Source organism: Rhinolophus ferrumequinum, chromosome 9 (genome assembly GCF_004115265.2).
Source record: "Rhinolophus ferrumequinum isolate MPI-CBG mRhiFer1 chromosome 9, mRhiFer1_v1.p, whole genome shotgun sequence".
NCBI lineage: Eukaryota > Metazoa > Chordata > Mammalia > Chiroptera > Rhinolophidae > Rhinolophus > Rhinolophus ferrumequinum.
This window is the reverse complement of record NC_046292.1, coordinates 3,656,720-3,678,798: the sequence shown is the minus strand read 5'-3', so window position 1 is coordinate 3,678,798 and position 22,079 is coordinate 3,656,720. Positions and strand designations below refer to the sequence as shown.

At 59.3% G+C, this 22,079-nt stretch overlaps 2 protein-coding genes across 12 annotated transcripts in view; one reads left to right on the top strand and one right to left on the bottom strand.

Moving 5' to 3' along the window:
- The window catches only part of CHD5 (chromodomain helicase DNA binding protein 5), a 62,989-nt gene extending 54,435 nt beyond the window's left edge, over positions 1-8,554 (top strand). The window contains exons 36-42 of the mRNA XM_033115255.1: positions 89-197; positions 2,201-2,333; positions 2,727-2,922; positions 3,672-3,835; positions 3,958-4,072; positions 4,176-4,229; positions 5,020-8,554. Coding sequence (XP_032971146.1) covers positions 89-197; positions 2,201-2,333; positions 2,727-2,922; positions 3,672-3,835; positions 3,958-4,072; positions 4,176-4,183 — 725 coding nt within the window. The 3' untranslated portion in view covers positions 4,184-4,229; positions 5,020-8,554. The remainder of the gene's footprint in view (positions 1-88; positions 198-2,200; positions 2,334-2,726; positions 2,923-3,671; positions 3,836-3,957; positions 4,073-4,175; positions 4,230-5,019) is intronic.
- A 541-nt stretch (positions 8,555-9,095) lies between these two features.
- Positions 9,096-22,079, bottom strand: part of KCNAB2 (potassium voltage-gated channel subfamily A regulatory beta subunit 2) — an 82,052-nt gene continuing 69,068 nt past the window's right edge. For 6 of the 11 annotated variants that reach the window (XM_033113477.1, XM_033113480.1, XM_033113479.1 and 3 more), the window contains 8 exons: positions 21,222-21,308; positions 20,372-20,416; positions 17,402-17,487; positions 14,839-14,959; positions 14,644-14,738; positions 13,431-13,551; positions 13,062-13,150; positions 9,096-11,890 (listed from right to left, as the gene is read on the bottom strand). In XM_033113477.1, coding sequence (XP_032969368.1) covers positions 11,801-11,890; positions 13,062-13,150; positions 13,431-13,551; positions 14,644-14,738; positions 14,839-14,959; positions 17,402-17,487; positions 20,372-20,416; positions 21,222-21,308 — 734 coding nt within the window. In that variant the 3' untranslated portion in view covers positions 9,096-11,800. The remainder of the gene's footprint in view (positions 11,891-13,061; positions 13,151-13,430; positions 13,552-14,643; positions 14,739-14,838; positions 14,960-17,401; positions 17,488-20,371; positions 20,417-21,221; positions 21,309-22,079) is intronic. The other 5 variants (XM_033113481.1, XM_033113483.1, XM_033113482.1 and 2 more) reach the window with 1 other exon arrangement.

Here is a 22,079-nt window from a genome sequence, read left to right as displayed (position 1 = left end):
ATGGCAGGTAGAGAGGGAGAGGCTGTGCTAGACCCACCCCTGGGAGGGGCTGGGGCACCTCATTCTGCTCCCCTTGGTGGCTTCCTAGAGCTGCACACACTGTGGCAGAATGAGGAACGTGCCGCTGTGACCTCCGGGAAAATCTACGACATCTGGCACCGGCGCCATGACTACTGGCTGCTGGCAGGCATTGTGACGTATCCTTGGCCAAGCCAGGCTGGGCAGGACTCTGGCCTGTTCCTCTGTGGATCTCAGGGAGGGAGGGACGTGGGGCGTGTGGGGTGAGGAGTCAGGAGCCATTGCTCCTGACCAGGTGCCCAGGACCCTTTCCTGGTGATGACAATGACAATTGCAGCAGCTTGACCCTTTACCCTCAGTACTCGCTCCATGCTCACAGCAGCTTTCCAGAAGGGGCACTGCTATGATCCCCGTTATACAGAGGAGGAAACGAATGCTCAGGGAGGCCAAGTGACTCGCCCAGGAACACACGGCTAATAAGTTACAGCGCATCCATCTGGCTCCACAGCAAATGCTCCCTCCTCCTACACGACACAGACCTCACCTCCTCCCAGTAATGACCCCCTAAAGGGTGCTTCACTGTTTACAAGGGCTTTCCTTCCTTCCTTCCTTCACTCGCTCACTCATTCAATCTTCAGTCTTTATCGATCATCCATCAGGTGCCAGGCATGGAGGATGCAGCTGTGAACTAAACAGCCCCCAGTCCTGGTCTACCTGGACTTCCCATCCTATGGGGGGTAGATGGTGAGCACCAGAAGTTAGCAAAATGAGGGTTCAATGGGACGTGATAGAGCAGGGACGAGGCACAGGGAGCTTTGGGGGCAGGGGTTGCATTTCCAGTAGGATGGTCAGAGCAGGTGACATTTCAGCACAGACCTCCCAGAGGCAAGGAGAGGGCCACACAGTTAACTCAGGAGACCCCCCCAGCAAAGTTGGCCTTCATGACAGCCTTGAGGGGGGCTGGCTATCGTAACGAGAGGCGGGGTTTTGTGGATGGGGGTTGGTAGACCATTCCTGCGAGTGGCCAGAGAGTGAATGTTTTAGGGTTTGCAGAGTGACCACTCCACTCTGCCGTGGTAGCAAAAATAGCCCCAGACAGTACTGGGCTGTGTTCCAATAAAACTTTATTTACAAAAGCAGGCTGTGGGCCATAGTTCCCTGATCCTGTCATGGAGGCTAAGGTATAGAGCCTGGGTTCACATCCTGACTCTGCCTCTCATAACTGTGGGACCTGGGCAAGATCATTTTATCGTGTCTCCTGTTCCCTCTGGAACTTTAGGGAAGGATCCTTCCTTGCTTCTCCCCAGCTTCTGGTGCTGGCCATTCATCCTTGGGGTCTCTTCGTTTATAGCTGCATCACCCCAATCTCTGTCTCTGTTTCACATGGTCTTCTTCCTGGTGTGTGTGACCAAATTTCCCCTCATAAGGATACTACTCACTGGATCAGCGCCCGCCCTAACCAGTATGACCCTTTCTTTTTTTTAAAAAAAGCGAAGGAGTTTTTTTTTTTTTTTAATTTTCACTGGGGAATATTGGGGAACAGTGTGTTTCTCCAGGGCCCATCAGCTCCAAGTCGTTGTCCTTCAGTCTAGCTGTGGAGGACACAACTCCGCTCCAAGACCAGTCACCGTTTTCAATCTAGTTGCGGGGGGGCACAGCCCACCATCCCATGTGGGAATTGAACTGGCAACCTTGTTGTAAAAAGGTTGCGCTCTAACCAACTGAGCCATCCATGTGCCCCTCCGGCAGCTCAGTGGGAGCTCATTGTTTTCAATCTAGTTGTGGAAGGCACAGCCCACCATCCTACGCGGGAATTGAACCAGCAACCTTCTTGTTAAGAGCTCGTGTTTTAACCAACTGAGTCATCCGGCCGGCCCCAGTATGACCCTTTCTCAACTTGAGTACACTTTCAAAGACCCTATTCCGAATGAGGTCTGTCACAGGTATTGAGGTTAGGACTTGAGTGTGGGTAACGGAGTTAATCCTGTGAAGCCTCAGTGCTGTCTGGGCCCCGGGGGGAGCCTGTCAGTGTCTACTAGTTGTCACACGTTATCACCACACTCATCCTGGAGCCAAGGTTAGCGAGTTGCCTGAGAGCACGCTGTCAGGATGCTGAACACACACTGGCCTCGCCCCCGCCTCCTGCCTCTGGCCAGGTTTGCCCTTAACGGTGCCCACCCAGGCATGGCTACGCTCGCTGGCAGGACATCCAGAATGACCCGAGGTACGTGATCCTCAACGAGCCGTTCAAGTCTGAGACCCACAAGGGCAACTACCTGGAGATGAAGAACAAGTTCCTGGCCCGCAGGTTCAAGGTCAGTCCATGGCAGGCCTTTGGTGGCAGGGGCTGCAAGAGGGGCAGGATACACGAGGACCTGGGGCAAAGGAGCTAGTGAGCAGTGACCCCTCTGCCTATATCTGGGAGCGGGCCAGGCTGTGCACACAGGGGAGTAATTTAGTCAGCAAACCGGGTGCTGGGTCTTTGCCCTGGGTCCGACTGACCCCACTGGGCGAGTGTTGGTGCCCTGGGTGATAGGTGCAGAGAATCCAGCTGGGTGAGTGCTCAGGAGGTGGCCAGGATCAGATGACAATGGCCTTCTGGGTGGGAACGTCTCCTTCCTCCTTTCTTTCTGCCCAGAGCCTTGGCCTGGGGTGGGGGGTGGTGGAGAAGGGGGCGAGGCCAACCCTCAGTGACCCCCGCCCTCCAGCTGCTGGAGCAGGCGCTGGTCATAGAGGAGCAGCTCCGGAGGGCCGCGTACCTCAACATGACCCAGGACCCCAACCACCCAGCCATGGCCCTCAATGCTCGCCTAGCCGAGGTGGAGTGCCTCGCCGAGAGCCACCAGCACTTGTCCAAGGAGTCCCTCGCTGGGAACAAGCCGGCCAACGCTGTCCTGCACAAAGGTGAGTCACCCTGCTCCCCAAATCTGGCCCGCCTGCCGTCCTGCTGCCCTCCTCCTGCCCAGGGGATCCTTGGCTGTAGATGAGGGCGCTGATGGGGCCTAGGACTGGAGACAGAATGGCAGCCCGGAGGCCGGAGCCTCCTGGCCAGGATGGGACAGTCTGTAGTCCATTCCCTCAAGTCCTGACGGCATGCCTTAAATGCACGATCTCTGTAATCCCGGTGATGTCCTTCAGTGGGGAGGTTTATTATCCCGTTTTCAAGATGGGGACATTGAAACTCAGGGAGGTGAAGGCATAGCCCAAGACTTCCCGATTCAGACCTTTGACCCCTGTGATCCAAATCTTCAGGAAGCCCCAAGGCTGGTTGCGGGGAGGGCCTCCCTGGCCTCCCTGGCCCTGCTCTGTGTGGGAGATGTTTCCTGAGGCAGCTCTGCCTGTGAGCCCTCCACCCTGTCCCCAGTGGTGGGCAGGGGCTGCAGGCCTCCCTGGGAGCCGGGAGGCTGGCTGAGGGCCTGGAGGGAAGTCCAGCATTGGCTTGGAGTTTCTGGCCCTCATTTCTGCAGCCTGCAGACGCCTAGGAGAAGTTCTTTGGGAAACCCCATTCTTCTCCCAGGTGGCATCTCGGGCCCGGTGAGGAGCGCCCCCTGGTGTCTGCTGCCGGGAGAGTGCAGTAACACACCCTTGTAAATAAGCACCAGCCTGCGCCACCTGCGTCACAGCCTCTCCCCTCCGGTACCCTTCCTCCTCAGTCTTGAACCAGCTGGAGGAGCTGCTGAGTGACATGAAGGCGGACGTGACGCGCCTGCCCTCCATGCTGTCCCGCATTCCCCCGGTGGCCGCCCGCCTCCAGATGTCGGAGCGCAGCATCCTCAGCCGACTGACCAACAGAGCCGGTGACCCCACCATCCAGCAGGTCAGGTTCTGCCTGCGGGCCCTGAGCCTGAGACCCCGTCAGGCACGTCCTGGGCGCCCTGGGCTGGGGCTTGGGTCCGCGGTGTGGGACTGCGACCTTTAAACCTGAGTCCTTGCCTCCAGGGCTCTTTCGGCTCCTCCCAGATGTACAACAACAACTTTGGGCCCAACTTCCGGGGCCCTGGACCGGGAGGGATTGTCAACTACAACCAGATGCCCCTGGGGCCCTATGTGACCGGTAGGTGCCCGTCTGCTTCCGGGCAGCATGTACAGGGGCACCCGCGGGCCCCGCCTGCCCTTCACCGCCCCGGGCAAGCCAAGGTTTTCTCTGTTTCTGACAGATATCTAGCCGTCCCCGCGACTCCCCTCTGTTGCAGCGCTCATTTCCAGCGGAGGTAAGGCCACCTGTGGATTCTCCACTGGCCCTTGTCCCTCCCTTGGCTCTGCAGGTCAGGCCTAATCAGAATCAGCCCTGGTCCACGTGACTGATTCGTGCTCCCCGAGCCTTGGGGTCCTCACTGCCTTCTTGGGCTCCGAGGGTCCCACACACTTTCCTGGCGCCTCCTGCCCCAGCCCCCTCTGCCCTGTGGACCGTCTCGGGGCCAGCATGTCTTCCCAGGCTTCCAGACACTTCCCTGCGAGGCTGGGAAGTGGGACACGAAGGGTGGGTGCACTTGGGCGTGCTCCTCTGTGGACACGTGTGTCTGTGGCAGTGAGTCAGAGGCCATCACCCCCAGCTGGGAACCCTGTCTCCACTGTCCTGCCTGTGTGTCCTGCTGGGGGCTGTGGTACCCTAGGATATCACCTCTTGTCTTACCCCAGTCCCTGCCTAGGACCAGGAAGGTGGCTCCGGGTTGGGGGGTTGTAAGTGTTACTGGCTAGGAGCGGGGAGCTTATTTCTGAGGAACTGCCAGTTCCCCCTGGCCCCCACCAAGCCCTGTCTGGCACTTTAGGGTGGAGGTGCAGGAGGGGAGGTGGTTTCCAGAATGGCTGCCCCTCAGGCCGCCACTTCTAGAGTGCTCTCCTGTACTGTGGGTGTGGCTGGGCGGGCGTGGCTAGGGATCCATCCCCCTCTGCTTGCAGCTGCCTGTGACAGGCAGTGGGGGGGGTGGCTCCAGGGTGTGGGGTGCTCCCCCCAGTGGAGACCTGACCACCCACAGCATCACCGTGATCTGCTTCTTGCAGCCACGCCTGCCGGGTCACTTGCCTGACCCCCACAAGAGAGAAAAGCCTTTTTAGGAGTTGTTGCCACCTTGAGATGGAAAGGGAATGCCATCACCTGGGGCCCGGGACCCGGAAGTGCCACCTCATCATAACCCAAGTGTTCCACACAGCGTCACACCCACACCACGGGATGCGCCCCTGGGCCACCTTTGCCAGAACGACTTCTTAGAGGAGATTTCATTTATTTGTCCATCTTTTGCACTTTCCTATTGAAGACTTGAACAAGTTCGTCTTGATAAAGTTGAGCGATATGCGGAGGAGACTCACCTGCAGTGCCACCTCCCTGTCTGTGCACGGGCTCCAACAGGAGGGAAGCTCCTGGAAGCCCTGCTGCTGCTCCTGCACTCGGCCAGCAGGGAGGATGCAGCGTCTGCCCCGTAGCCCTCGCTGTGTCCCCAGCACCCAGTCCCGTGTGCACTGCCTGACTGCCCTCTGCTCTGCCCCCTGTATGCATGGGGCCCCCCAGGGCCAGGCGGGTTGGGGCAGACAGCTGCCTGGCACAATGGTGGAGACCTGGCTGATGCCCGGGTCAGAGCAGAGTGTTTATTCCACCCCCTTCCTGCCAGGGCTGGAGTCATCAGGTATGTGCGGTCTCCTTGGGGAGGGGGCTCTGTTGGCACCAGCATAGGGCCTATGGCAGGCCCAGGTGTGCTCCTGGAGTGGGGCACGAGCCCTGTGTGTGTGGGTGGCACAGGGGCTGTGAGGCCTTCACCTCGGCCTCCGCCAGGTGGGGTTATGAACAGGTGGTAGTTAGCATCTCAGCAGAGAGGTCACAGCAGCACTGAAGATGGCCCAGAAGCCCCTGGCCCTGCCCTGTGCCCTGGGATGTCCGTCACACCCACCTCCAGATACACCCTGCCCCGCGTGGTCTCATGGGCTGCAGACATGGAGGAAGCAGGCCACCCCCTGGAGCCTGGACTTCTCCTTGCCCTCCTGTCAGTGGCGAGGCCTGTTGAGGCACTTGCCACCCAGGGCAAGGCCATAGCTACCCTCGCTGTGCCTTGTGGGGAGCTCTGCTTGGAGGCAGGGGACTGGACCTGATGGCCTCTCCATACCTCCCTGCCACAGCACCGCAGGCATCCTGTCGGCTGTTTGGCTGGGAACATGGTCTTGGCGCCCCTCCACCCAGCTGGTGGTGCCTTGTAATGGCCCCAGGTGTGGGGGTGGGGAGAGAGGGCCAGGCCTGGGCCCATGTCCAATGCTCCCTCTGGCTCCAGCTCAGCCTGGAAGGGATTTCCGAGCCTTGGGCTCCCTGGGGGGCGGGGTGTGTGCCCTGGGTAAGAATCCTGTTTGAGTGACAGGCAAGCTGGGTCTGGGGTTGGAGGTGCCAAGAGGGGCCTGGGCTCAGCTCCCCGGGCCAGGATTGGAGCCAGGATTTGGTGGTTCGTCTTGGGACAGTTGGGCGATTGGCCGGCCCTCATAGAGCCCTGGATCTCCTCATCTGTAAATGGTTCTTTCTGAACCCTGGAGGGCTGGACCCCCAAGGCCCCTTCCATCTTGGCAGCCCCACACTCTATCTTGATCAAAATCTCCAAGGCCAACCGAGCCCCGCAATTGTGTGTGGGTAGAACAGGGAGTGTCTTGGCAGTGGCGTGCAAGTTTCCAGGACATGCATGCAGCGGCGGCTGACCCGCCTTCCGGGAAGGGTGGGATCATTCCAGTCCAGTGGTTCACGTGCATGTGTGTCCTTGTCAGTGCCTCCCTGCAAAGGCTCCTGGCTCAGACCACAGGCGAGGTGACTGCCACGAGCCCCCCTGCGCCCAGGGCCCTGAGAAGCTGCCCTCCCAGACGGCTGTCAGCCCTGTGTTTGGCCTTGTTGGGAACAGTGCCAGCCTTCCCTGGCCACAGTGGATGGTCTCAAGTGTCAGGCTGGGAGGCATGCAGCAGGACAGGGGTCTGATTCTCCACTGCGCCAACCCAGAGGCCCATTGTCCCTCCCCTTTCAGCCCGTCCTCCCCGGGGAGCCTTCCTTTGTCCCCAATGCCCGTCCCAGGCCTTGCCAGGCTCCCCTTTGCCCTTTTCACCATAGCAGACGGCCTGGCCCCCAGCACTGCTGGTCCCAGGATGGGTTCTGCTCTCCATGACCAGCACCCCGGACGCCCAGAAGGGTGTGCTGTGGACACAGTGAGGAGCCGGTTTCTGGTTGACTGGTTTGGGAGAGGCAAAAGAATCTTCAGAATGTTTTCTCCTTAGTTATCAGTTATCTGCCACCAAAGCGGTGGGTGCGGGTGTCCACCACCATCTTGGGCATCTTCAGGCTAGGTTTGGTTTTCGCTGCTGGCAGAATGAGGGTTGTCGTGTGCAAGCAGAATCCCAAAGTGCCAGCCTGCAGTTTTGTTTGCAGCCACCTTATTATTTAGACCAGTGCCAAGTAGGCTTTCTGTTGAACCACCTTTGGGCCCCGGTCTCTGAAAGCATCACCTGCTGGGCTCCCAGGTGATGAGGGGAGTTTGGGTTGGATGGACCGTATCCAGAGGGCATGTGGGATGCTCAACAGACACGCACACAAGGAAGCACATCCCAAGATTCTGTGTGAAGAGACCCGCCCTGCAAGCCACCTTCAGAAGCTCCTTTGTTCTCTACAAATTATGACCAAGGTCCTGCTGATACCACAGCTGGTGCAGGCACCACCCTCCTGCTTGTTGGGGCCCCTTCCAGGGCAGGATCCTCTGGGGGTCCCCTGCCCAGGTTGGGGGCTTGCCCCAGGGACACCTGTTGCTCTGGTTTGTAGGTGTCGGGTCCCAGGGCTCTTGTGTAGAGAGAGGGTGGGCTCAGGGACCTGGGAGTAGGCAGCCCGGAGCATGGTGGCAGGGGAAGGGCCTCGGGCGGGACGCAGGAGCTGAGGTCTTGGCGTGGCCATGGTCTAGGGCCCCCCTACGGCCTGTACCCTCCTCCGCCTGTGCCCTCCGTCGAGGGACTGGATTCCAGCCCCATTTTCTATTTCCGGAAGTTTACAGGTTGTGGTATATCAGCCCAAAGTCATTGGTGTTGTGTTTTGGATTTTTTCCTTTGTTTTCAGATTTTTTTTTAAGCAAAGTATTTTTTTAGGTGTGATAACCCAGAAAGGGCCCATTGGGTGTGTGCGTGTGTCCTGAACCCCTGACATCGAGATAGGAGCCTGAGCCCTGAGCCTGGAGATGAGGGAAGGGTCCCATTTCCCATGCATCAGAGTGGGGCTATTGGGGTGCAGACCTGCCCCCAGATGGCATCTGGCCCAGCTGTGGGGCCAGGTCACTTGCCTTGGGACAGCCCCAGGTCAGCCAAGATCTTGGCGGGGAACACTTCCAGCCAGTGGGAGGGTCTCAGCAGGGAGGGTTCCCGCTGGGGGTGGGGCTGGAGCTTTGGAAGCTGAGCCCCTGTAAGTGGTGACCTGTCGGGCCCTCGGGAAGACCTGTGGGACATAAGACAGAGACTGTCGCTGACACCATCCCCTTCACTTTGTACTCTGTGTGTATGTCTTGGTTTTCTGTGTTTTAATAAATCCTTTGGGAAAGGACTGAATTAGGGTGTTTTCCTGAGATTCTCACTGATCGAGGAAGGGGGTGAGGGCTGGGGGCAGGACGTGGGGTACTGGGGTGTCACCCGAAGCCACCTCTCACCGAGACCTAGCCGCACGGGGCTGAGGGCTTTGCTGGGGAGGAGTGACAACCCAGGAAGGGGTGTGTAGGGATGGTGCCTGCCCTTCCTACCTGCACCCTTGAACACACACCCCATTTTATCAAAGACGGAGCCCCCAGGGACAGCCTGCAGCCCTCCTCGGACCCCACCCTCTGTCCACAGAGGGCATAGCAGCTTCCCAGCAACCAGAGTGTGTGTTGGGGGCACCTCCATTCCGAATGGAGAGCCGAGGGGGTCTCCGTTCTCAATCTCTGCCTCTCCTCCAGGGCCCATTTCTCCCAACCCACCATTGGCTCCGGGGTCAGGATTCGGGGGCCTCTGAATGGTGGCAGCCTTCTCCCCGCTTCCCCCACTGCCCTGCCCCCAGCCCTGACCTAGAGCACGGTGTGCCCTGGAAATGAGAGGAGCAGAAAGCCCAGGACCCTTCGGGCTTGGGTTTTATTTTGTCATTCCATAAATACGGAAGCGCAAGACGTACGGCAGTCTCGCCTCCAGAGAGAGAGTGCGTGCCGTTAGCTGAGGAACCACAGTCATTAAAAAAAGGGAGAGAAAGCAGCACATTATTTACATGACTGGAAGAGAACAGAAAACGGAGCAAGTCCTGCGTCGCTCCTTGGACTTTACCACAGATGTGGGCTGAAAAATGGTGGGGGGCTCCTTGTGTCATTAACAAGAAAGAATGATCCCAGCCCTGTCCCCAGACCAGGCCTACTTCCTGTGTAGGGCACTCCTGCGGGACCCACGGGGCAAATTCTGCTTCAAGGGGACGGGGAGAGGCTGGGGGAGGCCCTGCCCCTTTCAGGCCTGCAGCCGCCCAGCTCTTTCAGGCTCTGACTGCCCTTGGCCATCCATCCAACTTCCTCTGCCCTACTCCAGCCCCCTCCTAAGTCAAGGGACCCTCCGCCAGGAAGCAGAGCCCATCTTCCCTGCAGTGGGTGTAGGAGACTAGACAGTGCCTCAGGGCCAAGGCAGCTGGGTCCTGGCACTGGCCATTTCTGCCTTGGCTGAGCTCAGCCTTGGGGGCCCTTTTCTCCCTGTTTGGCAAACATGCACCCAACAGGGGCTTGGCCTTCCTGGCTGTGGCTCCTGGGGGCACAGCTCCCAACTCAGGTCCCACTACAAGTCCTGGTCCCTGTTCCAACAGTGGGTGGTCTGAGGGCAGGTGTGGAGAGGTCCCAGCCAGTCTCCCCCGGAGGGGGAGGCAATTTGGCCCACGGTGTGGGCCGGACAAAGTGCCCAGGGCCGGGCCCTGTCCTCAGGGCAGGACTCCTCCACCCTGGGTGACGGGGAGTGGCCGCTGGCTGGGCACCTCTGCTGGGACAGGTGTTGTCCCCTCCCCACACCCACAGGGTGAAGCCTGCAGGAGACTGGGTGGAGAAGACCCCCAAGGGCCTGGTCTATGAGGAGGGGGAAGGTTCTAGACTCCAGGCCAGCACAAAGGTCAGGAGTGAAGAAGGCTGTCCTCGCCTTGCCTTTGTGGCTTTCTCAAAGCTGCTGTCCCAGGTCTCAGCCCAGCCAGGACTGATGGGAGCCTTCGAGAATGACCGGGAAGGCTTCTGGTAACAGCAGCTTCTATGAAAGCAGGACCCACTGTGCCCACCTTCCAGGGTGAGTGTGAGGGTGTGGGTCACCCAGGTGGGGCTGGCCGGCGCGGGGGGCCCCCCCCGAGTGGGCTGGCACAGCTGTGGAGTCTGGCTCCTGCCACCCCACATAGGAAGCAGAGGCTGGGGTACCTCTCAGGACCTCAGGGGCTGGGGCTCCTGGCTGCAGACCTCCCCCCGCCAGGCTGGGGCTGCAAAGCGGCTGACAGTTCTGTCCTGCCCTTCCTCCCTGTCTCCAATCTGTTCCAGGCTGTGAAAGGGAATGACCAACTCCAGCCATCCCCTTTTCACAGGGTGTGGGGGGGGTCCCAGGGGCAGCACTGCTGCCCATCCGTCCAGGTCACAAGCTCTGGGCTCATTGACACTTAGCACCCCAAGACGGAACACCCCAGCCTTGCCTGATTTGAGGCCTTGCAGGGGCACCTCTCTAAGGAGAGGCTCCTGGGATGTGTTCCCACATTGTGGGGGCTGCTGTTGGGTGTGAGGCCTCCCAGCCCTGGGCACACAGTGCAGACAACCCCAGGGACCCTCGCTCACTGGAAAGATCTAAGCATGTTCTCTCTGTGGACCCAATGCCACCACCCCAGGCAGAACAGACACCAACCTCTCCCGAGAGTGCTCAGAGGCCACAGTCCAGCTAAGCATGCACGACCTCAGAGCCTTCTGGGTCATGCATGGGGCAGCAGACTGGGGTCCCGGCAGGGAGGGCAGGTGGGGCCCTGGAGGGACCTGGGCTGGAGCCCGCTCCACCAGGCCCCCTGCCAAGTGCTCTGGGCTGCCCTGGTATGGGGCTCACTGTGCAGGGAGCATGACGGTGGGGCGATGAGCTTGGAATCCGATCCCCAAACTTTCTGTGGGTCCCAAATTGCAGAGCCAGTCCCCCTGGATCCTTGCCCCTGCCAGCAAGGGAGGAGGTAGGGGTCAAGGTACAGCATGGGAGTCCCCTCAGAAACCCCCTGGGGCAGGTGGCTGTGGAAAAGGGGTGGGGGAAGCATCTGAGGTCGGGCCCATTGGGAAGTACCTGGAGCCCCTGGCCAGAGGGAGACCCCCGTGGGGAGGCCCAGCCCCAATGTCCTGGCCCCTCAGAGGCGGCCACAGAAAGACCAACACCAGGCGGGGGCTCTCGGCAGAGGAGCGGCCAGCCCTGCCTGCTCCCAGGCCCCAACTGGTCCGGCCTGGCCTGGACTTGAGGAGTCCCCGAGAAGAGTTGCAGCTGGGAGAAAACGTGGTGGTTTCTTCTTGGAGGATGAGCAGAGGCTGCAGGCTTGGGTGGGACCACTTTACCGTCCTTCTAATAATCAGTGTCCCCGCCACGATACGGGTCCCTGGAAGCCACATGGGTCCCTGGAAGCAGCGGATGGTGTGTTGCAGTGACTTTTGAGATGTTTTCCCAATGACATTATCTTGGTGCCTCGTTTTCTTTTTGATGCAAACCACACTCTTGGCTTCAAAACAGCTTAAGCGAGCAGCGAACAGAGAGACTAGGAGGGGAAGGAAAGTGTCCGGGCCAGCGGCGGGGCTTCTTAGGACCGGTAGTCCTTCTTGCTGTAGGGTTTATTGCCCAAAATACTGTCGATCTCATGGATAATGGAGGATGACAGCTTGGGAAGGACCTGTGTGGGAAGACGAGAGCGAGTCGGAATTCCACCAAGACTGGCCCGCCGGCCCAGGCCCTCCTGCCCCGCCGGCCCAGGCCCTCCTGCCCCGCCGGCCCAGGCCCTCCTGCCCCTGTTGTATAGAGCTCCAGCTGAAGCAGATGGGGGCCACACTGCTTTTTTATTCCATAAGGTTTGGAGCAGAGAGGAAGCCTGCCCTGGTTTATACTCTGCCCCTCAGACTCCAGAATGCTCTAGAACCTTCAGGAAGGCATAAGATGCAGACTGCAGGGCCAGGTGCCTGATTTCCACACCCCTGAACTGGTTGGTTCTCCCAGCCTTTCCTACCTCACCCTTCCAGGTGACAAAACCCCAGGGGCCATCTCTGACTCGCTCTCTTTCAGCCTCACATCCAGTTTTCAGCCAGTCCCTCTGGCCCACCTTGCAAACATCCAGGACGCACCGACCTCTCCCCTCTCCACCTCCCCCTGCTCACTCCCCCACCGTGACTTCCCAGCATACCTCCCTGCCTCTGCTTCTGCCGCCCAGTTTCCCTCCACAGCAGCCGGAGAGGGACGAGAGGGAAGCTTTTAAAACCCAAGTCAGACCACAGCCCTCAGCATCACACAGCACCCACTCACAATCGTCACCAAAGTCCTCAGACAGTGTGCAGTGTCCTGTGGGATCCACTCAGCTCCTGCCCCACCCCCCTGCCGGCCCCTGGGCTTGCGCCCACCTTGGCTCTTCCATCGGCTGCCCCACCGCCTGGAAGGTTCTTCCCCAAGTGTTTGCATGGCCCAGTCCTCACCCTCCAAGCCTTTGCTCACGTCACTTTCTCCCCAAGCCCACGCTGAGAGACCCTTCACCCTGGGCCCACGGCTCTACCTCCCCTCTGCCCCGCCAGACACCCTGACCTTGCTCTAGTGTTTTTCCATAGTGCTTATCTGACAAATACTCTAATTCCCTTAATTCTTGAATTCAGCGTTTACTGTCTGTTCTGGCTAGAATGCCCGCTCTTCCGGGGGTGCTCTTTGGTGGCTCACTGATGGAGCCCAAGTGCCGAGGACAGTGCTTGGCACACAGTAAGTGCTCAACAAGTATGTGCTGGACAAATGGGGGTCCCATCAAGGACTCCTGATCTCTGCTCATGGGCCTTGGGGGTCTGGCGCCCAGCGGGGACCCTGCTCACCTGTATTGCTCCAATGTTCTCCATTAGCTGGTCTGTGCTAGAAGCGCCCAGGAGCACGGAGCTGACACCCTCGTTCCTCAGGCACCAGGCTGGGGGGGCAGCAAGACCACAGGTGAGGGAGGCACACCCACTGCAGGGTTCCTTCTGGTTCTGCCTGCCCCTCACTGGTCCAGAGACACCTGGCCTCTTGGTATGGGAGCTGGGGGTGCCTAGGAGGGGCCTGGCAAGCCCAGTGCTCAGGGGTGCTAGGGGACACGTGGCCCAAACTGCCCCCGTGTGGAGAGGTGGCCCAGGTGCTCAGGGACCCCATTCCCATAGCTGGCCGATGGAGGGGGCGGCCCAGGCACCAGGGACCCCCCGCCCCGTTACCTATGGCCAGCTGCGGGAGGGTGCAGCCCAGGCGCTCTGCGGTGGCCTGCAGCTCCTTCAGCTTGGCCTGCTGGCGCCGGCCCTCCTCACTCAGGATCTTGTCCTTCAGCCACTGGTAGCCCTGGTTGGGGGTGGGGGAGAGAGCGCAGCCCCAGGTGAGGGCGGGTCACCTGGACCTCTGTATGCCATGGCAGATGACTTGTGCACCTTCCAGATCCTTCTCCCCAAACAGCAGCTCTCATCTGCACTTAAAGCCAGCACCGCCCCCGCCCCCAGCACTCCCCCAGCCTGAACCAGGCAGGCTGTGGGCGGAGTTGGAAGGGTGAGACCTGCTGCACTCAGACCCTGGAGTCTGCGGCAGGGCCCCTGAGGCAGCACAAGGAGTGGATACGCTGACTTCCCTTCTCCCAGGAGGCCTGGCGTCCCTGGGAGGGGTGCTGCTGCCTTTGGCCCAGATCTGGGGGGGGCGGGGGTCGTCTCCCTGCCTCCACCCCTGCGGCGGCAGTGCCTCCCAGGGGCAACCTGACCTTGCTGTCAGGGGAGGGCAGGGGTGGGGGAGACAGGCCATCCTGCCCTCAAACCTGGGGCGGGGGTTCCAGTGCTGGATCTGCCCTGGCCTGGGCAGGCCTTTTCCAGCCTGCTCCTCGTCCCCCAAACCCTGCATTCTGGGGACTCTCTCTGAGTCCCCTCTCCAGAAGTGTGTGTGTGCGGGGCTTGTCCCGGGGAGTCACCTTTGAGTGACAACTGAAGAAGGTCTGCAGCCCCTGGTCCTGAGCTCAGCCCAGAGCCCTCCGTGATGGGCCAGAGCGTGTGTGAGCGCGCGTGTGTGTGAGCGTGTGTGTGTGTGTGAGCGTGTGTGTGTGAATGTGTGTAAGCATATATGTGTGTGTGTGTGTGTGTGTGTGTGTGTATGGAGGGAGGAGCACCCCAGGAGCACCCCACATCCCAAATGGCACATGTGGACCCAGCCAAGGTTGTGAATACTGAACTGGGGTGGGGAGGGTGGTGGCGCTCGGAGTGCAGAGGCCTCTTCTCCTGGGGCGTGTCCCCTGGGGTGGGCTCAGCCCAGCAGGGGCTCCAAGTTCCCACCGCCTGGAAGCACCCAGCAGACAGGGGTCTCGCACCAGCGTCCGGGCAGCCTGCCCAAAGGCCCCACCTGTCCAAAATGCCTGTCCCCTGCCCCTCCCTGTCCCTCCCCCAGCCACTCCTTTACCTTCAAGGAGGCTCTGGAGTAGGGTGGGACGCCACCGTCGTACTTTCCAGAAACGATGCCACAGGCCAGAGGGGACCAGGTCATGGCGCCCACTCCTGAGAGAGAAAAGCCCGTGGAGGTCAAGCCCTGGGCCCTGGGGGGCGGGGGGTGGGGAGAGGGCTGTGCAGGGGGGGTGGGGCGGGCCGAGGAGCCCACCTATCTTGTGGAAGAGCTCAGGCAGCTGCACCTCCACCTTCTCGCGCTGGAACATGTGGTACTCCGCTTGCTCGCAGATGGGCGGGATCAGGTTGAACTGCCGGGCCACGGAGTAGGCCTCCTGTGGATGCAGGGAGGGGCTCCATGGGCTCTGACTGCCAGCAGGCCTGGGGGCACTGCCTGCACGGCAGGGAGGAGACACAGAGGCACCTCCAGGAAGAGCGGCCGCCTGCCCCTCCCCCTTCTCACAGCTTTCCTGGGAGCCTGTCAGGCCCTACCATCCGCCTGCAAAAAGCGGATGGGCTGTCAGACCCCAAGGCTGAAGGGATTGAGGGGGGAGCACACCCAGTAGTGAGACTTAGGTTTGGCATTTATTAGCTGGGAGGCTTTTTTTTCCCTCCCCCTTCTTCCGCTTCTCCCCCGCTCCACTCCGGTTCAAGCAGTTGTTTCTCAGTCTGGTTGTAGGACACAGCCCCCTGGCCCATGCTGGTATTATGAGCCTTGCGCTCCCCTCCGGCTGAGGCATTAGGTCGTCAGTCGGCCGCTCACAGCAGCTCACAGAAGCTGTCACCGGCTGCCAGCCACTCACGCTGTCTGCTGGCCACTGACGCTGTCTGCCGGCCACTCACGCTGGCCACTGGCCACTCATGGCAGCACACGGCAGCCCACACCAACCTCCGGCTGCTCACGGCAGCCCAGCTCCAGGGACAGCCGTTGTTCACAGTCTTAGCCGTAGAGGGCGCAGCTCACTGGCCCATGTGGGAATCGAACCGGCGGCCTTCGGAGTTAGGAGCATGGCGTTCCAACTACCTGAGCCACTGGGCTGGCCCTGCTGGGAGGCTTTGTGCAAGGGGCTCACCCTTCTGTGCCTCAGTTTCCCCATCTGTTGTGACGGTCAAATGAGCCAACAGTGTTTACAGCCCTCACGACAGACAGGGCCTACATGGGTGGGCATTCAGTGTCTGTCAGCTGTGCAGCCACTGCTTTTATCATGATGGTCACTCCAGGGCCCTGGACCCAGGACCAGGGCACCAGCAGGAAAGGCTAGGTCAGGAGGGAGAGTGGCTGGCATCAGTCCATTTCAGGGACTTGGTGCCCATGTCTCCACTCCACAGACCAGATGGGTGTGAGCCAGGGCTGATGTTGGCAGACAGACCCCTGGGAAAGCCCTGTCAGCCAACCGGTCTTGGAGGCCCTTTTCCCTTTAGCTATAGACTCAGCTTTCACATCTGTGAAATGGGTGTGAAATGGGGAGAAGATGCTGCTGGCTCCAGGCAGTTTCAGAAAGATGCCAAATGCTCATTAATGCCACAAATGCCAAAGCCGATTAGTGCCAGGGACTGCTAGGGTAGTTTTTTGTTTTTTAAACCTTTTATTTATTTTAAGTGTGTTTTTCCAGGACCCATCAGCTCCAAGCCAAGTAGTTGTTTCAACCTAGTTGTGAAGGGCGCAGCTCCCAGTGGCCCATGTAGGGATCGAACCGGCAACCCTGCTGTTCAGAGCACTGCGCTCCAACCAAGTGAGCCAACGGGCCGCCTCAGCTAGGGTGTGTTTAACTTGAAAATCCTGCTTAATTTCTTTGATGAAGTGGAAATCAGGGACTCATGAGAGGAGAAAGCCCCTTCCAGGGGTACTGAGATATGGGAATTCTGGGAGGTGGAGCAAGCAGTAAGGGCTAAGGCTGAGAGGGGTCCCGGAAGCAAGGGTGGTGGTGGCCAGCCTCAGAGGGGAGCCTGGGAGGGGGCAGTCCCCTGGCCTCTGCCCTCCATTCTCCCCTCAGGTGGCTGCCTCTGAGGGGCACACAGCCACTCTGCTGACCCTTCTGGGAGACTCCAGAAACAGCAAGAAGCATCTGCTGCCCTCGGCCTCAAATGGCTCCCATGGAGGGAAATGACAACGAAGGGGACACTTTCCTGAAAGTGTAGGTGAGGGGGAAACATCACGGATTATGAGATGGACACCTGGGCTCCCAACAGCTGCTCCCATTCAGAGGCTGCCCAGACTCTGAGCCGCACGGCTGGGCATTCATCTCAGAACGAACTGTGTGACCTTCGGCATGTAACCTCTCTGTGCTTCAACGTGCACATCTGAAAACCAGGATGACAGCAGCACTTACCTCACAGGGTGCTGTGAGGATTAAGTGGGAGTTAGGCCACAGGAAGCCTTTGAATCTAACAGCACCTGGAAGACCATGAGCGCTCAGCGGGAGGGCCCGCCATCGCTGTCACCTGCGCTCCCGGACTCCTGCTAAGAGCTCACACCTGTTCTCACAGGTCATGTTCAGAACAGACTCATGAGGGGGCGGTCATCCTAGTGGTCTTGTGTTCTAGGTGGGGACAGTGAGGCTCAGAGAGGTGAAGCCTCCTGTCAACACAGACAAATCCCACCCAGGCCTGAAGCTAAGCCTCCCCTGTCTGCGAGGCCTGCGGCCATGACTACCAGACGTCACAGTCATCTGTGTAATTGTGACCAACGGCTCTGGATCTGCCAGGGCCCCGGGAGCTCCAGAGTGGGGACAGGGAGCACACGCTTGGGACGCACACACACCAAGCAGTCACCATACCATGATCTCCATGGAGCTCCAGCGTGACGTGCCCCAGTACATGGCCATCCCCTGGTTGATGACGTGCGTCATGGCGCGAACGGTCTCTGTCGGGAGAGAAGGGGAAACCGCAGGTGGGAGGGCAGCCAGGGGCACGGGGCCCAGCCTGGGGACATTCTGCAAATACAGGCGGGGCGCCGGGAGCAGGGAAGGGGTGCTGCGAAGACGGCTTGCAAGCAGTGTACTTCCTGGCTCCGAAGTCGGGTGTGGCCCGGGAATCTCCGGGACGACAGAAAAAAGTGAACCTCCACCCTAGAAGGTGGTCTTAAAAACCATTTCCCCGAATAGTTACAGGTCTTATGGAATGTTTGAAAAATGGGTTATGGATGGACTGGGATGTTTCTGTGGCAGGTTAGAGGGATGAGGGCAGGGGAGACCAAAGTATGTGATTCTAGACTCTAGAAGGGGGGAGTTCTCTAGTTGGGGAAGAATCAGGGACCCTGGTCCTCAGGAAGAACCAGAAACGGATTAAGGTTCCAATCAGATTTGCGGAAGGCAACAGGAAGTAAACACAATTTTTGCTGTTTCTGGCCTGCTACTTCGGGCCATTCCCAATTCTCCGTGGGATCTGGAGAACTGAAGGCGGAGGTGATGATGGCATCTGTAGGGACAAAGGGCACGGCGTGGGGCCCTGGGTGGTCCCAGAGTGGGGGCTGCAGGCTGGAGCTCCCCACGTGTCCCAAAGGAGAGCCCAAAGGAGACGTGGACAGCCCCGTTTGGGCCAGGCCCCGGCTTCTCAAGTCAGCCCAGCCCTGGGCTAGAGTGGGCCCCCAGCACGGAGGGTGGTGGTTTCCGCCCCCAGGACAATGGGGTCAGTCTCCACATGCTCTGGAAACAACCTGAATACCGGGCAGCTGAGAATGGTAATGACCTAAGAAGTAAATGGCTGAAACCCCAGGCCTTCCTTTTAAGTAGGAGAGAAGGGACCCTCCCCCACCTAACACAGCAGATTCTCCCTAGCACTCAAGAAAAGGTTTTGAGAAATAAAAATCTGCCAGGTATAGTTCCCTCCTAGGCTGTTTTCAGCCTCATGGGGATGTTGTGGTTTTTCAAACAGCACTTGGCCTCAAATTTTTAAATGTCCAATGTCCTTAGCTTTGCGGGGGAGGACTGCTTGCCCAGGTTTCTCCTAGGCCCCATACAGTGCTTGCAAGTTCAGCTGCCCAAGGCAGCGTGGGAAGTAGAGTTGAAGAACAAGTGTTTCTAAAACAAAGCATGACACTGCTCTTGCCCAAGGTCCCTTCTTAGTAGAAAGCTAAGGTAGCTGGGGCTTCTGGGGTGGTGGTCTCAGAGGGTTTGCCCAGAACCCCTAAAAAAAATCACAACTGGACTTCCATGCCTGCAGGCCACGCCCTGCCCTCTCCTTCCTTCCAAGGTCAAGGACGTGGCTCCTCTCTGCCCATCTCAGGGAGGAGGGCTGGCTGGCAGGGGAGCCTGAGCTCTACTGGGACCACTAACGGGCCACTGCTTTAACTGGCAACGCCATTCGACGTGAAGAAGGATAGCACCTGGTTGGAGAGGCTGGAGGGTCCCGGAAAGATATCTGCCCCATCCAGACCCTGAACCCAGGCTCCCAGCCGGGCTCGCCTTGTTGGGTTCTTTAGAAACACTCTTGGGGGCAACTGCGACCATGCAGCGTAACTGCCCGATTCTTTTCAGCCAAGGCTCAGGTCTACATGCTGGAGAGAGGGAAGCCAGAGGACACCCCGTTCACCAGCCTGGCTCCCTGGCACGGCTCTCTCCTCACGGGGAAACCACACAGCGCACGGCAGTGCCCCTTCCATGCAGAGAAGGAAGTGCATGGTGCCTGGGGGACAAGGCCAAGGGCGGGCCCTGCGAGAACCTGTGGCTGGTCTCTGAGGGAAAGGGGGTCCTGTGCAAAGGCTCCGGGGTTCCCCGAGGGTCCCGGGCAGTGGCAGGCTGGGCACGGGGCCCACACAGGAGCACTTTGCACTTCTGCCCAAGCGTGATGTCAGTGGCCCCAGAAACAAGGACAACTGTCCTTCACCTCAATATTTAATGCTGCTGGACAGAAGCGGGGGGACCACATCCTTGCAGATGCTGCCAAACCCCATGGTATCTCCTGCCATGTCACAAATAATACATGGGAGGGGTCAGGTGGCAGTGCCAGTTGGCAGGCAGGAGCCCTGCCAACATGGAACACAGCCCAGGCCCAGGGAGACCTAGTCCTGCCTGTGGGGTCGGGTTCTGGGTGCCCTTAGCTCAGGGGCGGGTAGAGACAAGCAGGGGCAGAGGCTGCCCAGGTCCCGAGTCTCCCTGGCTCATGTAGGTATTCTTCAAGGGCGAGAATGATTCCATTTCAGGGGAGAGGTCAGGCCACATGGCAAGGGGTGAGCGTGGCAGGTGGCCCGGCCCGCCCAGGGGACGTGAGCACCACCCCAGCCAGGATGCTCAGAACCGGTGGGCCAGGGAGGGGGCGGCTCACGCTGGGGTTTACTGCTTCTGGGTGAGGTAGGAGCTTAGCAAACATGAACTACAGAGAAGCTACAACTTGTTGAGGCCACATGGGCTGGGGTCCCCGATGTGTTCACTCCAGTGGGAACTGGGTCTCCCCCAGCCCTCTCCCAGTCCATCCAGGGTCAAGGTTTCAGGCGCTGATCACAGCATCCCCAACTCAAGAGGAGGCCCCGGCAGACAGCCGGCCGGCCCCCTGAGGATCACAGCAATGCCAGGCGGGGCGGGAACATGCACACGGGAGGACAGACAGGAGGGATGAGATGACAGCGTGGCCAGGGCCCCGGGGGGCCTTTTCCTTCACTTGCAAGATGTTCTCATAGGGCACTTATTTTTCCCTTATGCATTTTATGGAGAAGTTTGTCATCAGGGGGAGAGTCGTGTAAATAAAATCACTGTCTCATAAAATGCAGCTTGGACACAGAAGTCAATAGTCGGGCCGAGGGTACTGTGTACCTTCTATGATGAATGTCCTGGACTTGGAGGAACTAAATGGGTCCCCTGGTGATAAAAGAAAGATTTAAAGAGACCAGAGTTTATAGCTGTGGGAACACGGTCAGGCATGGCATGACAAAGGGCACGGGAGGGAGGCACAAATCACTCTTCGCAGAATACTCGTTTGGTTAAAAAAAAACACAACACACACACGTATGACACACACAGGCACGCGCAATGGTGTATACATAGAAACACATGAAAAAAATAATTTGAACACAACTTAATTTTCCAAGTCCCCAAAGCAGGAAAGCAAAAACGAGAAGGTGCCTGAGGCAGGAAGTCGGGGGAGACGGAGGATGGAGATGAAGTCAGAAGAATAAACAGGGCCTAAGAAACCAAAACCGCTGTCTTTTCCTGTGCCACGTTAGGAGCCCAGAACGAAAGACCCTTAACCTCCCAGTGGAAAGTGATTGAAAGGAAGGAAGGAGTTGCAACTGAGTCATCAAACTGTGACTTCATTTAGCTACAGAATATTAACAGCTGAGAGGAGAGAACATTCCAGCAGTTCTAAACCCAGGACACAGAACTGGGTGTAGACCCAGAGCAAGGGTGGGGACTCAGCCACGAGGTGCCAGGGCACACCTGGGGGGCAGGGGAGGACAGTCAGAGGCTGAGCTCAGGCCCTCCCCGCCTGCCCACCCCCGCCCCCCACCAGGAAGGCCTGGCCTTTCCCTCCCACCTGGCCTGGCCTCTTCTGACTGCTCGCCTGGGTGCCCAGCCTGGGGGCCTGTGCTGGCGGCCATCAGAGTCTCAGGCTCAGAACCTTCTGGGAACGGCACCAGGCCCAGTCAGATGGTAGAGTACCTACCTTCCATGGGCGTATTGGGGTCTGGGCGGTTGGCAAACACCACGTCCACGTATTCCAGCTGCAGCCGCTCCAGGGAGGCCTTCAGACCTGGGGTAGGAGTCAGGAGGGACTGTCACCATCTTCACACACTTTTCTGGGTCCTCCCCTGAGCCAGTGATGAAAGGCTTATGGCCCCTGGCACCGGGAGCAAGTGCCACCTGGGGTCGCGGAAAGCCAGGATAGGAGTGGGGGCACACCACCAAAGGGGGTTCTGCCTGTTCAGGAAGACTGGGGGGAATACATAGGCCAAAGGTCCTGTGACTGAATGAAGGGGGAGCCCTCCTCGGCTTCCTGGTGGCCCCCAGGATAACTGGGAGAGCTGTATGTAGTGTCTGTCATACCCAAGGCCGATGGTGTCTGAAATGCACCAATCAAGGACCAGTACAGAGCAGAGCTCTGTGTGGAGAGTTGGGGCTGGGGGGCGGGGAGGGGTGGGCAGCAAGGGCTCCTAGGCACCTCAGTTAGTGCAGGGAGTGTATTACCTTGATGAAAATGAACATGGATAGAAGAGGCCGGAAGGCAGTAAAAACACAGAATAAGCTGACCCCTCTCCCCGCGCTCCTGTGTGCTGAGCCGTGCGCTGTGGATCTGAGATCCACCCTCACCAGGCGTCTTCCCGGATCCCAGTGCCCCAGAGGTGGGTGCTCTCACTACGCCCATTCTACAGATGCTGCCTCAGAGGCTTAAAGAAGTGATGTCCCTCACGGTCACCCAGTCAGCACTGGAGGGAAACCCAGGCCTGTCTGTGTCCTCCCCCGAGACAACAAGGGTGACACTGCCCTGCCCTGCCCATATCCCTGCCCCCTCCCTCATGACACA